At 53.2% G+C, this 16,631-nt stretch overlaps 1 protein-coding gene across 2 annotated transcripts; it reads right to left on the reverse strand.

Annotated features, from left to right (window-relative positions):
- Positions 1-605: 605 nt before the first annotated feature.
- BATF2 (basic leucine zipper transcription factor, ATF-like 2) lies at positions 606-7,678 on the reverse strand. Of its 2 annotated transcripts, none has more exons than XM_010838022.1 (3): positions 7,487-7,678; positions 5,828-5,932; positions 606-2,621 (listed from the first exon to the last, which is right to left on the reverse strand). In XM_010838022.1, exons 1-3 carry the CDS (start codon positions 7,523-7,525, stop codon positions 1,941-1,943), a joined length of 825 nt encoding a protein of 274 aa, XP_010836324.1. In that variant the 5' UTR covers positions 7,526-7,678; the 3' UTR covers positions 606-1,940. The 2 variants fall into 2 exon arrangements, with proteins under 2 accessions (XP_010836324.1, XP_010836322.1); XM_010838020.1 differs by having other exon boundaries at positions 606-2,624; positions 7,487-7,677.
- Positions 7,679-16,631: the final 8,953 nt, after the last annotated feature.

Genomic DNA, 16,631 nt, shown 5'->3' on the forward strand with positions numbered 1-16,631 from the left:
AGGCAGAATCACCTGTGGTTAAGTGCTCCTGAGTTACATCAAGCCTATACCATTTCCTAGCTACGTGACCGTTACACCCATGGGCCTTGGTTTCCCCTTCCAAACAATGGGCTAATAATTATATCTACTTTCCAGAGTTATTAGAGGCATCAATGAGTTAACCCAAGTTACACAGAGAGTGCCTGACAAATTTTAGGTTATACAGACACAAGCCAGGCCACAGTGTCCTCGTCACCCCACGAGTCCTGGAGTGCCATACGTCATATCAACTCTTGTCCCAGACTCAAGCCAGCCTCCAACCAACAATGTCTTGGCTTCCCTCCCACCAGTCTGTTCTCCCTGAACCTGCTGGTGACTCCTGCTCTGTAGCCATCCACAATCCTGTGGCCACGACACCTCCTCTTCCTGCATGACTCTGAGCAAGTCCATCCCATCTTAAGGCCTCAGTCTCCTCATCTGCAAAATGGGAAGGGAGGTTGGATTAAGAGGTCCATGAGGGATTGCCCACCTAAGATTCTAGACCATGTGCTTTCCTTTCAAAGGTCTTTTGGTTCAATAGTACAAAGTACAGTCAGAATTTTAAACAACTAACCAAAGCAAAAAGCATTGGAAAACACTTTATTTACCATAACATAGGTACCAAGTGCTCAGCATTTCCTGGAGTGTGTCAAACACTAGCCTAGTGTCTGCTTACATGTGTAAATCTGGGTGAAGAGCTGGAGTTTCTCATCTCTGTCCCCTTACAGTGTTCGTCTTGAGTCTGAATGAGAACCGTCCCCCACTTCCACCCCCATCCCCAAGCAGGCGCTGCAACTGTGCTCCTATCTGGTCCCAGGACCCTGCTCCATCAGGCCAAAGAGCAACAGGGTCATTGCTCAGAGGGGCTGGAGGGTAATGGGGGCCTGTGGGCTGCACAGGGATGAGGACAGCACTGAAGAGACACAGGTCTCGCTGCGTGCTAAGTGCTAGTTGCTCAGTCATGTCCAACTCTTTGCGCCCCCACGGACTGTAGCCCGCCAGGCTCCTCTGTCCAGGGGGATTCTCCAAGCAAGAATACTGGAGTGGGTTGCCATGCCCTCCTCCAGGGGATCTTCCCAACCTAGGGCTGGAACCTGCGTCTCTTACGACTCCTGCATTGGCAGGCAAGTTCTTTACCACTATCACCACCTGGGAAGCAGGGAATCACAAAGCAAAAGGTTCAAGTCCACCACTTGCTCAAACCTAAGTTTGCACCTGGTCCTTCCCTCATTCTTTCCACCTGCCTTTTGTGCAGGATATGAATGCTCTCAGAAGTCCACTCACCATGGCCCTGGGAGGAAGGGAGAGGTAGGGAGTTTTCGGGAATAGCTTGGTGAGCCGACCCTTCAGAATCCAAGGTCACCATGTGGCTATGGACCCTCAGTGGGTAGAAATCCCAGAGGGGACTGCTCCAGGCTTGTCCACAACTCCAACCCACAGGTTCAGCTCTTTGGCATTGAAAAAACTACTAGGAGCAGAAAGGATTCTCTTCTGGGCTCCTGCTGGGCCCTTCCCCACCTGGGTTTGGGCTCTGGACCAGCCCCAGTAAAGGCAAACTTTCAGAAATTACAGGGCTTTGTGGCCCTGGGAATCACAGAGCAAACAGTGGGGAGCGTCCCTCCCCACTCCCAGCACTTAAACCTCTCATGCTGGCTCTAGGTTTCTAGGACCCCAGCCCCTACGGTGCCTGGGCCAGGATCCCACCAGGAGAAGGAGGAGCAGATTGTGATGTTTCGGGTCCCAAGAAAGGCTGTGTGACCTTGGACAAGTCACTTGGCTTCTCTGAGCCTCTGTGTCCTTTCCACTCCTAGTTAGCTGGTCAGCCAAGAAAGGCAGCCCCCAGCAGCAACAGAGGAGATGCCTGTGTGCTGAGGCTGCTTCCTGGGTCCAAGGAAGGGGTTAGCCCAGTTCTGGGGGCCAGGTTAGAAGTGGACTTGAGCAGAAGAGAGCAGAGGGAAGTCCAGGAGGGGGTGGGGGCTGGGATCCACGCCCAGCCCTTGCCAATCTGCTGCTGAGGAAGCTGGCTTATGCTCCCTGCCCTGCAGAGACCCCAGCCCCGTAGCAGCTGAGGGGCTGTGGGGTGTGGACACTGGCTTCCCCCCGTTGGGGTGCTCCAGCCTGAGGAACTCTAGAGGGGCAGGTTGGGCTGTGGGGCTGGGCAGGACGATGTTGAGCTTAGAGGAAGGTTTCAGCAGGCCAGAGCCAGCAGGGGAGGTGGACTGGGCAGGGCTGGGTGACAGCTGTGCAGGAGATGCAGTGACTGCAGTGGGACCGAGGGACAGCGAGGGCAGAGGGGACAGGAGGAGGCCGAGGGAACCATGAGGCTGTGGGTCTGGAGAGGGTTGCGGAGCCGAGGGAGAAGAGACTGGGGTCCGGAACAGGCCCAGCTGCTCCTGGCAGCCATGCTGTCCGTGGGGCATGGAGCCTGGGGGCCGCTCGGCTTGGCCCCAGCAGCCAGCGGCCCCTGGAGCCAAGCAGGAGGCACAGTCCAGCAGGCACAGGCGCTCATGCACGTGCAGGGCCTGAGTCCACCAGGCCAGCTCGGCCTGAAGGGCCTGGATCTCCTTCCGCAGGGCGTGGTTCTGCTTCTCCAGTGACTCATGCTGCTGGGGGGAGAAGCAGATATAGGTGGGGAGGGTTATGTCAGCCAGAATCAGAGGCCCAGCTTGAGCCCTATTTCCCAATGCCCCAGGGTCCTCAATTTAGGAGGAAAGATACTCCTGCCACCTCAATGCCCTTTGGCTGCTCTCTGGCCAGACATTCATGACCACCAGCTCAGACCTGTCTGCTCTGTCTCCCCAGTGCCAGGTCCCTGAGCCAGCCAGCCTGGGGTCTCCACTCACCCGGGAGCTCTACCAGCCTCCTAACTGATGCGCCTCTCAAACTACCTGATCTCTTGGCCCAGAGGAGACATTCGACGGCTGCAGTGCTAATGGAACATTAAAGCCCTTTAAAGTCTCCCGTGACTGCCCATGTGTGGGGGCCCCAGCTCACACTTCCAGTTTTATCTCTCCAACTGCTCCTGATGCCTCCACTTCCTGTTCCTCAAATGGACTCTGCTTCCTCGTCACACTTGCAGTCTCCTCTGCCTGGACAATTCCAGCCCCGCTTCCCCGGTCTAATCCTGACATGGCCTTCTTGTGACAACTTAGATGTCCTCTGTCCTGGACATTTCTAGGCTGCTCAGTGCCACTGCCAGACCTCCTCGACATCCAGCACTTGCCCACCGAGGCACTGTGGGCGGAGTCCAGGGTCACGTTTTACAGGTTGGCAGCACGGGTGTGCTCTTTTTGGCATTTAGGTTCTGTTCTGCTGAGTACTGGGTGGGAACTCAGTGGGACAGTAATCAATGTGAAGTTCTAAACAATCATTTATTAGTATGATGGCAACAGTGGTGGAAAATGCAGAAGAAGCTTTATTTCCACAGCTCATCAGACTCGGAGAAGGCAATGGCACCCCACTCCAGTGCTCTTGCCTGGAAAATCCCATGGACGGAGGAGCCTGGTAGGCTGCAGTCCATGGGGTCGCTAGGAGTCAGACACGACTGAGCAACTTCACTTTCACTTTTCACTTTCATGCATTGGAGAAGGAAATGGCAACTCACTCCAGTGTTCTTGCCTGGAGAATCCCAGGGACGGGGGAGCCTTGTGGGTTGCCATCTATGGGGTCACACAGAGTCAGACACGACTGAAGCGACTTAGCAGCAGCAGCAGCAGCAGCTGGCTCAGTGACTTCCTTTGTGTCCCTTGCCCTGCCTCTTATGGACACTTTCTAAAAGAAGAAGCTGCAAGGGTGTTTTATATTAAAATGTTGCTTAAGCCATGGACTCAAAGTTCTAACAGGCCTCAAAGCCACCCACAGCACCACTCCCAAGCTGGTTTCTGCTGTGGAAGGTGGAAAGACATTTTAAAAACATGTCATTAGGTCACTCTTTACCTAAATTCTCCAAAGGCATCAATTCACCTCCAGAAACTGGGTCACTTATTCATTCATTTACCACCCTCAGGTTGCTCAACATCACCTCCTCCGGGAGGGCTTCCCCAGGTAGGTTTCCATCACCCTACATATCCCACTCCCTTCCCTCTTCCCTGCTTTAATCCTTCCTAGAGCACTTATCACTATCTGATATCCCAAATACCTCATGGGTCATTTATTTGTCTATCCAGCTTCCCCATGAAAATACGAGCCCTAGGAGGGTGAACTGGACTTTTGTGTGCTGTGTTCACAGCTGTATCTACAGTGCTTAGAACTGTGCTTGCTGCACGAGAGATACTCAGTAGGCATTTCTGGAAGGAAGGAATAAATGAGCTCATGAAGTCTCAGCTGCTCCCAAGCATGCCATCCTGGGTATCAGCCCTCATTCTCATGCATTGTACAGGGTGCAACTCTCTTATGCTCGTGCCAGCCCTATTTCATTTGCCTGCAATGCTTTTTCTTACCTTCATCCATTTGGAAAACTCCTATTCATCCCTCAAAACCAGCTCAGACTTCATCTCTGTATCACCTTAACCCAACTACCTGTGTGTTGTTCCTACCTATGAGTTCCCACTTTATTTTGACTCTATTGTTCACTCCACAGAGAAATACTGAGTTCCTTCTATCTGCCAGGCACTGGTCCAGGTGATGGGGAGACAGTAGGCAGCAGAAGAGCTCCCTGCCTTCAGGGTGCTTACAGTCTGGGGAGGAGGACAAGCAATGGTCAACATCTAAACTTGTGATGCAAGGTCAGTGCTAACCAGAAAAATAAAGCAGAGTAATAGGTGAGGTCTCTTTAGCTCAGACGTTTAGAAAGACCTCCTCCTTTTGAGGCGGTGACATTTGAGCCAAACACCCAGCAAGGAGTGAAGATCTAGCTGGGCTGCTGTCTGAAGACAGAGGGAACAGCCAGGGGAGCCCCTGAGGCTGGACATGCTCCACCAAGGAAGGAACAGATAGAACAAGGTGCAGGATGTTAGGAGAGGAAGGTGGACGGTGCCGGTGGGGTCGCAGAAAGCGTAGGACCTTTGGGTGTGGAGGGCTCCGAAGTTTACTCATTGCAGTAAGGACTATCGTGTATGCAGCCCAACCAAAGGCCAGGTCCTGAACCCAGCTTTAACGTGCCCCCCGAGGTGTATCCTTTCTGCACAGAGGAAGAAGGGAAACCCCAAGGTCAGGTTACCATCTGAGGTCAGGTTATCATCAAGTGTGAGTGGAGCCCCCCACCCTCCACCCCACCAGGCTCCTTGGCCTCCTTTAGTCTTCACAAGGGTCCTGCCAGGGGGCAGGGATTTTCAGATGAGGACAGTGAAGCTCAGTGAAGGAAATGACCTGCAGCTATGGAATGCAGCAGCTGGGACTCTACAGCCAGCCTGTCTTAACCCTGAACCAGTTTCTCACAGACGGTCTTGGCCACTTACATCAGAACCCAGACAGGCAGGGTGATCACTGTAGTGCAGGACCTCTGAGCCAGCTTCTGGATGGGCAAGGGTCAGGGACCTACCTTTGAATGAAGGCCTCACCTGGTCACTGGGCCAGGTTCTCCCAGTTTCCCTCCCCTTCTTGTCTCCTCCCTCTAGACTGGGAGTGCCTTGAGGGCAGGCCTGGGCTGAGGATGCACTGTCATGCCCCTGGAGCCCAGCGTGTATCTGGCACACAATTTCCGCTCAACACTCAGGAATTTTTGAATCTCAGCAGCAGAGCCCTCCTCTCTCCCCAAGTTCAGGGCCCCTGGCACCTACAGCAGTGCAGGGGAACTGCTGATTAGTGGGACAGAGAAGAGGTGGCCGGGCCAGGTGAGTGACATCGGGGAAGGGAAGGGAGGCACCCCCACCTGGTGCAGGGCATCCGCCTTGTTCGTGTGCTTCTGCCGGCTTCTCTGGGCGGCCGCCCGGTTCTTCTGTTTCTTCCTCAGCTGCCTCTGATGCTCCTCAGCATCCTGTAGGGTGAGAGACTGGGGCTCAGGGGGCCCGACAGGGGCGGGCAAGCTGTAAAGCCATCCCCTTCTCTTTTGGGGAGGGTCAGTGCTGTGCAGCCTGTGGGATCTTAGTTTAGCTCAGGTGTTTAGAAAGACCTTCTCCTTCTGAGGCAGTGACATTTGAGCCAAACAGCCAGCAAGGAGTGAGGGTCTAGCTGGGCTGCTGTCTAAAGGTAGAGGGAGCAGCCAGGGGGAGCCACCAGGGTTCAAACCCATGACCCCTAAATTGGAAGCCTGGAGACTTAACCACTGAACCACCAGGGAAGTCTCAGCCATATCCTTCTTGAATCAAGTCCCCGAGGGTCCCCTTTCCCCCAGAAGCCCTCTCTGGCTCCGTCGGTGTCCACACACCCCATCACAGACACAGCACCGCTCGGTGGAATGCCAGCCTCACACACGTACCACTCACAGCTCATGACCGGGCAGCACATGCCCTAGACAACCCACTTCACACCTACAGCCTCCTTATGGACCGTGTTGCTCTGGGTAGATCACTCACTTCCCTGAGCCCCATTGCCTGATCTGCCCCAAATGGAGGCACAGGTGCCTTCCTCACTGGCTGGAAAGCTGGCAGGGGTTAATAAAAGTCGCTGTTGTTCTAATCACTACTGTTTCCACTGTTAAGGTGTTGATTTCTCTACCCTGAGCTCTTTCTGTGAGGACGAGACGGGGCGTGATTCTGATTCTACTCTGTGTTCCCTTGCCCAGGGCAGGCCCAAAGCTGATATTCATTAATCCCACAGACATTTGTGCACCTATGATGTGACACGCACTGAGCTGAGGGGACACGGCAGCAAACGTAAGAGGCAGTACTCTCTGCCCTCAGGCTACTTGCATTCTAGTGGGCCAGCAGCCTAGAATGAGGGAATGAGTCCCCTCTGACAGAAGAGCGGACGCAGAGGGTGACAGCTGTGACCCTCTCCCTACACTGGGTTCATGAACTTAGATGAAATAGTTAACCCAAATGCCCAGGGCTCTGGAAAATCAGACAAGAGGGAACACTGGAGACCCCACAACCCCCTCCCTCAGGTCACTCTGGGAGGTGTGTTCTGAGTGTGGGGACCTCAGGCAAGACCCTGCCGCCCTGGCTGAGGACTCTGCGACTCCCAGGTTCAGGAGGCCCCTTGCAGGTGCTGGGGCCTGAGAGACTGGAGTCTGGAGGGGAAAGACCCGCCATAAGAGAAGGCCTTGGGCCTCTGGTACTTGGGTTCTGGACTAGAGACAAGGCCTCCAGGGGAACCGTGGCCAGAGAGCTGGGGGAGGGAGGAGGCTCCTGTAATGGCAGCGTAGGACAGGTAGTGAGGAGCAGCTGTAATCAGAGGCCAAGTTCTAAACTGAAGCCTGGATCCGCAATGTGAAAGCAGGAAAGCCCTCAAGCCAAACCCCTAAGGAGACTGAGGCCCAGAGATGGGGTGTGTGAGGCCTCCGCCCCCAAGCCCATGCGAACAGAGCCGGCCCCGGCACCCTGAGGCATGTTCCCCCTCTTAGCCCCCGAACCTGCTCCCCTGCACTCACCGTCCTGGTCAGAGGCCCATCGCCCCCGCAGAGGTGCATGGTGGGGAGGAGAACCCGGGCTCACACCGGTCGGGGCGTCCCTCAGCTGCTGTGACCTCCCAGTGCCCTCTTGGGGCCCAAGGAAGTGGCAGCTCTTTAAATCCCCGGTGACCACTCCGCCCCCAACAAGCCAAGTTTCAGTTTCTCCTAAAGCCACCGGCTGCTCAGAATCCCAGGCTCGGCTTGGCTCACGTGGCTGGAATTTCCTCACACGAACGGGCCTTCCGGTTGGGCCCCTTCTCTGGGATGAGGACGGTGGAGGGTGGCCAGAGGAGGGGGGCTGAAGGCCAGGTGTGGGGAGGCTGTTGTAGGAGAGGGCGGGCAGGCTGCCAACGACAGAGCCAAGAGAAGAAGCCAGTGGGGCACCGAGGGCTCACCAGGGATGTGGGGGGACCCCTGGGCTCCACAATTGCAGGAGCCAGGTTCACAGCCCACTTTTGGCTCGTTGGAGCTGTGCAGCTTTCAGAAGGTGATTTACCCTCTCTGAGCCTTAGTTTCCTCGTCTAAAAAGGGAGATGATACAGATATCCACTCACAGGCTTGATGTAGGAACTAAGCAAGATAATATAACCACCTCCCCCAACCCTGTGAGACTAATAATGTTGAGACAAGTCTGCAAAAACAAGCAATGGCCCTTAAATAGACGAACAGATGGCTAATGGCTGTGTTTTCATACAACAGACCACGCAGCAGAAGAGAGAGTGGCGTCTAGCAGTTAAGAGCACAGCTCCCAAGCTACGTGACTTAGGTTCGTCATTTCACCTTTCTGTGCCTCTGTTTCCAAATCTGTGAAGTGGGGATAAAGATAGTTTTGTTGCGAAGGTTATGTACGTGAAGGCAGGTGAGGCACCTGAAAACGTGGCCGGTGCAGAACGAGGGCCCAAGAAATACAATTGTGATGCGGCGAAGAGTCAAAGCTGCGTGTATCATCGTGTCTAAAAGTTCATTCCACCCACTTGGATGAAAATGACAAGTGGCAACAAGATCTGAATAACACCATTTCTGTAATGGTGAATAATAGGATAAGTGATTACGTAGGAAAAGCATAAAAATATGCAGGAGAATCAGAAACACAAAATTCAGAGAGTGGTGGCTGGGTGCGGGTGGAGGTGGAGAGGGACTAAAGGGGCCCACAGAGACTTCAGTGCGTCTGTGAGACATCAGCGCTTCAACTGTGGGGACGCAGTTGTCTTGTGATAGTGCTATTAGCTACACTCTGGGGTCCTGGAGAGGGAAAGGGCAACCCACTCCAGTATTCTTGCCTGGGAAATCCCATGGACAGAGGAGCCAGGTGGGCTACAGTCTGTGGGGTCACAAAGAGTCGGATACGACTTAGTGAGTAGACCACCACCACCACACTTTGGGGTAGTCCTGAAATGTTTCATAATAAAAAGTTTTGTTAAAGACCTAAAAAAACCTGAAGCCCCAGGCAAATCTGTATGGTTGCTGTATCTCTAAGACAGACCATGCTTGGGAGCGACAGAAGTTCAGGGGATGGTGGAGCCACTGATTCTTGTCCAAGAACAGCATCATAACTGATATACAGTGAAGAGTCCTGTGGTCTGCTGACCAGGGCATCTGGGGGTTGTGCCTGAGTCTCAAGGGCTCAAGACTGATGGTGTGGGTAAATACTGTGGATTCCATCTTCTGACAGATAATGGTGTCCTGAGAGATAATGTGTTGAGGAGTTCACAGCTGTCTCTGAGCTTATTAGAAAAGAACACTGTCAGGAACTCCCTGGTGGTCCAGTGCTTTGGATGTGGCACTTTCACTGCCGTAGCCTGGGTTCAATCCCTGGTGGGGGAACTAAGATCCCTACAAGACTCATGAGCAGCCAAAAGAGAGAAAAAAAAAAAGAACACCGCAATTGATTAGCAATGTCTGCCATGCCATAATTGATCAGTAATGCCTGTCATGAGCAGGGCATTGAGAGCAATAGTCCCCTGCTACCTACCCCAGTATTCTTGCTGGGAGAATTCTGGGACAGAGGAGCCTGGCGGGCTACAGTCCATGGGGTCACAGACAGTCAGACACGACTGAGAGACTTGGGCTTCCCCAGTAGCTCAGACAGTACAGAATCTGCCTGCAGTGCAAGAGACCTAGGTTCAATACCTGGGTTGGGAGGATCCCCTGGAGAAGGGACTGGCTACCCACTCCAGTGTTCTTGCCTGGAGAATTCCATGGACAGAGGAGCCTGGTGGGCTGTAGTCCACGGGGTTGCAAAGAGTCAGACAGGACTGAGCGACCAACACTTTCATAACACTTTCATGCCAGAAGTGGGCATGAAACCTGTTTCTGCTCTAGAGTCAGACTGGAATCTGGCACGTGGCACTCTCCTCACCAGGTCTAGCACCTGGGATCTCAGTGTTCTTGTATAGATGCTGTGGATGACCAGGAAATCATACCTGTTTACAAAGTTGATTTGAAGATGGGAACGAATGAAATGAGAAGAGAGCTCTTTGCATATTGTGAAGTACTATCTGGTTAGAATCCATTCCCATTCCTGAGATTTGTGGGGACACAGGAGGAATTATGCCACCTCATAATTTTAAATGCCTGTGTATACATGGGATTAGGCATGACGGCTGGGCCTGGCCCTCCTTGTGTGTGAAGGGCCTGGGGGAGGAGGCTAAAGTGGGGGCACCCCATGCAGTGAGGCTGCCCCAACTACTCTGAATTACTCCTGTTTCCCAGAAACCAAGAGGGCTGAGGCCTCTTGCCTGAGGCGGGCACCTGAGGGGCTCATTAGGCCATAAGCTCCTCAGGGAAGGGGCTCCTCCTCCGGGGGAGCCACAGGCATGATGTAACCAAGGAACACACACCTGGAGGTGGGGAGGGAGGGGTGAATAGGGCTAGGGCCCAGGTATCCCCACCTCAAGCTCCCGGCCCTAGACGTGGACCCCAGTGTTCCCCTCTCAAGACTCTGGCTTTTGGCGGAAGGGAGATAGCAAGTGTTCCTGTGACCCCTCTCAGAAGGCCACAGCCCCGGAGGAAAATCAAAGAAGGCAGCATTTATGGCTTGATGTCCCCGAGGAGTGGCAGGGAGGGAGGGACACAGAGTGGGTAATGTTTAATCATGGATGGCTGTGCCAGGCTGGTAAAGTAGGCTTCAGGGCACCCAGTCCAACTTCTTACTTAGAAGGTGAGGAACTAATGCCCAGAGAGGCAAGGTCATCTGGGGGAAGGGGGCGGAGCTGGAGGGGGACACACCATCTTCCTCCAAGCCCTGTCTCCACACCCTGCACGGAAGGCCCCAGTCCATGAGTCCCAAGACTGGAGCACCTCCATGGGTGAAGGCTTGGAGGCCTCCCCAAACCAGAGTGACAGAGTGAGCTCCTGGGCAGCAAGATCGCTGCCTGTCTTACTCTCTGAAGCATCTCCAGCACCTCAAACTGCCTCCACGTAATGTTGCTATTCAGTCACTCAGTCATGTCCGACTCTGCGACCCCATGGACTGCAGCACACCAGGCTTCCCTGTCCTTCACCATCTCCTGGAGCTTGCTCCAACTCATGTCCATAGAGTTGATAATGTCATCCAATCATCTCATCCTCTGTTGCCCTCTTCTTCTCCTGCCCTCAGTCTTTCCCAGCATCAGGGTCTTTTCCAACGAGTCAGCTCTTTGCATCAAGTGGCCAAAGTACTGGAGCTTTAACCTCAGCATCAGTCCTTCCAATGAGTATTCAGGGTTGATTTCCTTTAGGATTGACTGGTTTGCACTTGATTAACGAACACATGAGTGAAAGTCCAGCAGGCGGGCAGCTTGCCATCAGGGAACCCCACCAACTTCCTGGATGAGTAAAATACTTTCGCTTTCCTCATTCCTAGGTTCCTGGGGGACTCTCCCTAACCAACTTCTTCATTTTACCAGTGGGGAAACTGAGGTACCAGGAGGGGACCATCACACAGCTGGTTGGGAGAGGCCAGGACACATTGATTACCTTGTCCCAATCCCCTCCCACACCTCCTAGAGTGAGAGAGATGCCCAGGGTCTTCAGTCACACCCCCCCTCTTTCTAGGTCCTGTCCATGTGCACCCCTCAGTTGAGGCCTGGCCTCTCCAGGGCACCTCAAGCGAGCTTCAGACGAGGCAAGGAGAGAAACAGGCCAGGTGCCAGCTGGTGGGGCTGAGGCTGGCTATCGACTTCCTACCATGAGCATGGATGGGCCGTCATGGAAGCTAAGCCTCAGCTGGGAGGGGTTCACAACCAAATCGGGTGTAGGATGCATGCCCAGCATGTGGATGGGCAGGGCAGGAGGGTGACAGCCTGCCTCTGTGAAGGCGTCTGTGGCAGGCAGAGAGCACTTCCTGTTGGGGCGGTCAGAGGCTTTCCAGAGAAAGAAAGGAAGGATGTTGTCTTTGGGAAGGACATTGAAGATCAGGGAGAGGGACTTGACCCAGGGTCCGGAACTTGATCTCAAGCAAGTCATTTAACTAACGGGACTTCCCTGGTGGTCCACTGGTTAAGAATCTGCCTGGCAATGTTGGGCATATGGGTTCAACCCCTGGTCGGGGAACTAAGATCTCACATACTGCCGGGCAACGAAGCCCATGAGCCACAGCTACTGAGCCTGTGCACAGCAACAAAGATGCTGCGTGCCGCCACTAAGACCCAATGCAGCCAAGTAAATAAATAAATATTTTTAATTACAAAAAAAAAAAACTAACCTCTTTCTGGCTTATTGTAAAATGGGGGTAATAACATAAGTATCTAGAAGTAATACATGTGAAGTGCTTAGAACACTGCCTGGCACACAGTAAGTCCCATAAATATCTTTTAAGCTTTTAACAGATGCACTTAATAAAAAACTGATGAATTTTTTGTTCACATACCGCAGGCTTGTATTTTGTTTTTTTCATTATTACTTTTATTACTATTATTAATTTTAAGAAAAAAATGGCAGAGTGCAAGATCAGGCATGAGGTTTTTTATTCTAATGAAATACATTTAGTGAAAAGGGGGTTAGTGATTGTGTCCATATGTAAAGAGCAGCACGTAATATTTGATGAAAACTGCTCAAAATTTCTCATGCTTACAAAGAAGTCTCAATAAGAGATGGGAAATGAGCTGTCTCTAGATTCTTAGTTTATAAATGATCTAGCTAGGCTTAAGTTACTGACAAGTTTTGAGTATACCAGCTTCAGGCATGGCTTGATCATGATGCCCAAACAAGGTCATCAGGAGTCAGTGCTTCACCCTATCTGCTCTGTCCCTTATTGGCTTCATTCTCAGGCAGGTCCTGCTCATGGTGGCAAGATGGCCACTAGAAACACCAGCTCAGCTGCCCCAAGAGGGGCGTCCCTGCTACTTCCCCATTATTTCCAACAAAGATATCAGACCTGGCTCTGCTTGGTCTGCCCTGAGTCATGTGCCTGTTCCTGACATCAGTCACTGTGGCCAGGAGACAAGGTGAGATAGGTAAGGCTGGGGTCCCCTGGGGGCCAGGGGTGAGGGAGGGGAAACTTGCAGAGGGCTTGGGGCACTGTTGGCAGGAGAAGGGGGACCGGATGCTGGGCTGATGTCACCACCTTGGCTGAGATTCAGATATGAGGAAGCTGCCTTTCCGCAGTACATCCCTTGGCTGGGTCATGTCCCCAGCTGGGACAGGCTCGAGCCCCACGTGTCTCTCACACCAAGCCTGGCACTTTCTCCTTTTATTACCTCACAGGGACCTGTAAGTGGGAGAGGAAAGGTTTGCTAAGGGGACAACTCCAGATGAACAATGCTGGGCAAGGACGTCGTGGGGACAACCCGTGGCATAGGGAGAAAAGGACTGACTTTCACTTCAGCACGGCACCTTGACCATGGAGGTTCTCATTAAAGCTGGAATCTGCAAATAGCTGGGCCTCCAAGGGAGAGGGCAACTTCACTGGAACTCTGTAATGCCATTACCTCCCAATCCTGCCAGGTCCCCTGGGGCCTCCAAAGCTTTACGCTTCGGATTCTCTGCTATTTCTTGAACGTACATGTCTTTCTGGGAAGCTGACTCAAACCTCTGGAAGAGGGCAGGGACTATAAATAGTAAACAACCGAGCATTTAAGAGTGGGCGAGCCTCCCAGGGCTTCTCGGGTATGGCAACAGCGACCACAGCACATGGGTTTCCCCAGGTGGCCCAAGTCCCAAACAGGTTGGGTTCAAATCCCCGCTCTGCGTCTTCCACCCATGTGAACTTGGATAGGGCCCTTAGTTTCTCTGGGCCTCAGTTTCCTCATCTGTATTAATGGGCCATGGTGATAACTGAAACCACATCTGGACAGCAGTCACCAGAGAGCTCCTTCTTGTCCCCGTGTTCCTGGATGGGCCTCCCTGGTGATGTCACATTTAGACTGTCCACTTTGGATGGTGGAGAAGCCCAGGCTGGGCACCCTGCTGAGATCCTGGACACTGGAGAGCAAAGACAGTCTCCCTGGCCTTGGAGGGAGCGTTTCCCTTCTTCAAACGGTTCTCTTCCCCTGAGCTTCTGTGTCGGTTCCCACGAGAGCTCTGAGAGGCAGGAAACTCTCACTAGGAGGCCAGTTTGGGAGGTGGGCAGCCAGGGTCATGAGCAAGGGCCTGGAGGACTGGGGTGGGATGAGGGCTAAAGCCCAGCCCAGAGTGGCCAGCGACTCATGAGCACAAACCAGAGAGCGCTCGCCACAACTGACCCAGCCCAGGACTCATACCAAGGGTGCCAAGAGCTTTGGCAAGGCAGATTGGCAGTCGTCATGGTCAGAAGATTCTAGAGATTGTCATCCAGTCTCCTTGTTTTACAGTTGGGAAAACAGGCTCAGTCGGGGAGGGGACTTGCCCCGGGGCAAGGAGGCGGCAGAGCCAGGCAGGTTCTGCTGCAGCCCCGGATTCTTGTCCCCTCTGACTTCTCACTTATCCAGGTAATGTCTGCCAGCTCTGCTGTGGAAATAGCAGGGACACAGGGCACCCTCAGAAGAGCAGGGAGCACTCACACCTGTGGCAGAAACCTGCCGTGGGTCCTTGGCAGAAGGACTCTGACCTTCGTTGAAGCACCATTGAAGACGGGGCCTCCCACGGGTCCTGGGCCAGGTAGGGGTCCCCAGTCAGAAAAAGCCCAGGAAGTTGTCCCAGGAGAACTGGGTTCACCTGCAGCTCAGGGACTGCCAGGGACGAGGCCTCGGCAGACTTTCGCCCTCTCTGGGGCTCAATTTCCTCATTTGTAAAATGAAGGAATGTGACCACTGACCTCTGAGAGTCCTTTTGCTCTGGGTGGAGGTTGGGAACAGCCTGAGGCCTATGGGGAGGTGACACCTCTAAGCTGGAGCGAGTTCCTGACGTTTGAGAGAACAGAGCCAGTATTTTACTGAACCAGGGGCTGAGCGTTGAACCGAGGGTGGACGCATGGGCACAGGAGACCCAGCACTTGCCTGCCTTCCACGCCAGGCTCCAGCTCCCACTCGACACCCGCGGGCAGGCTGCCTGCGAGACGCCCTGCTTGGTTGGGGCCTGGTCTGGGCGTTGAGCTCTGTGGGTTCTCAGAGGAGAGGGTAGGGGCCAGGCCTGGGCTGAGAAGCCTGGTGGTTAGGAACAAGGCTGATGAGGCTCTGCTGCTTCCAGGCCATGTGAGCAGCTAGAAAGCAGTTAGTGAACCCTCTGCCCCATTCTTTTCACTCAACAGATATTTTCTGAGCATCTATTATGTGGTAGGCCCTGTTCCAGGTATTGTGAACAGCTTAAAAAAAAAAATCCAAATCCTGCTGTTGGGACTTTCCTGGTGGTCCAGTGGTTAAGAATCTGCCTTCTAATGCAGCGGACGCAGGGGACTGTGAAGCCTTCTTTACATTCCTTTTATACTGATATATGGTAGTTTCTTGAATTCTCAGATCCACCTTGCATGGCAAACATAATTATTATACTGTTTTTACAAAGGAGACAACAGAAACTCAAAATGGTTAATGATTTGACCCAATTCACAAAGGTGGTGGTGGTGGTTTAGTCACTCAGTCTGACTCCGTGACCCTATGGACTGTAGCCCGCCAGGCTCCTCTTTCTATGTGACTTTCCAGGCAAGAATACTGGAGTGGGTTGCCCTTTCCTTCTCCAGGGGAACTTCCTGACCCAGGGATCGAATCTGGGTCTCCTGTATTGCAGCCAGTCTTCTGCATTGCAGGCTGATTCTTTCCTGACTGAGCCAGCACGGAAGCCGCCTGTCTGCTAATGCAGGGGACGCAGGTTCAATCCCTGGTCGAGGAACTCAGATCCCACAGGCCTCAGAGCAGCTAACCTTGTGTGTCACGACTCCTAAGCCCGTGAGCCACAACGAAGATCCCGCGCAGCCAAAATAAAAAAGCAAAACAAGCAGAAACAAATCCGTGGCCTCGCGGTACTTCCGTTCTTGAGGGGATGGAGGTATAGGGGAGAATAAATTGTGATCAATTAAGGGAATTACATAGGCTGATAGGAGGACTTAGGTGTCACAAGGGAATACAGAGCAAAACAAAGGATTTGGCGAATGTGGGTGGGGGATTGGGCTGTTTCAAACTTAACAAGGGTGGTCACACTGGACCCGGTTGTGCGATTTGAACGACAAAAAAAAATTTTTGTGTTTTTTTTTTAATCTTTTTTTTTTTTTTTTGGACATACTCTGTAGCTTGTGGGGTCTTAATTCCCCACCAGGGATTGAACCCATGCCCTCAGCAGTGAAAAGCACAGAGTCCTAACCGCTGGACCCTCAGGGAATGCCCCTCTAAAACTGTTTTGAGACGTTGAACGTTTGAGCAAAAAATTGAAGAGAGGTGACAAGGAGGTATGCGTTAAGGGCGCTGGTCATTCGGAGGACTGACAAGCAGGGGAGGAACAGGCGATGGGGCACAGAGAATGGGGAGCACTCATGCAAGGGGCAGGAAGGCCACTGAAGCCCCTGGGCTCTGCCCAGCAGACCGTGGAGGGTTTTGAGCAAAGGACGGACATGATCTGACCAGAGGTTATAAAGGTCCCTTTACCCTGGGGAGGAGGAGCAGCGAAACTGCTCGAGAGACTGCTGCGGCCATCCGGGTGAGTGGAGCCCTGGCTCATCTGTCTAGTGGAGATAAGAGTGGTACCTGCCTCTCAGGTTGCTGAGTGAAGGCACCGCAGCTCCTCCCTGGCCCCCTTCCCC

The sequence above is a fragment of the Bison bison genome, unplaced genomic scaffold (genome assembly GCF_000754665.1).
Source record: "Bison bison bison isolate TAMUID 2011002044 unplaced genomic scaffold, Bison_UMD1.0 scf7180017864089, whole genome shotgun sequence".
Lineage (NCBI taxonomy): Eukaryota > Metazoa > Chordata > Mammalia > Artiodactyla > Bovidae > Bison > Bison bison.

What these genes read in the sequence shown, in the direction of transcription:
- BATF2 (XM_010838020.1), bottom strand. Translation starts at nt 7,525, where the DNA reads ATGCACCTCTGCGGGGGCGATGGGCCTCTGACCAGGACG. An exon ending in ATGGGCCTCTGACCAGGACG is followed by an intron (nt 5,933 to 7,486) that starts GTGAGTGCAGGG and finishes CTCACCCTACAG; the next exon opens with GATGCTGAGGAGCATCAGAG. An exon ending in AGGCGGATGCCCTGCACCAG is followed by an intron (nt 2,625 to 5,827) that starts GTGGGGGTGCCT and finishes TTCTCCCCCCAG; the next exon opens with CAGCATGAGTCACTGGAGAA.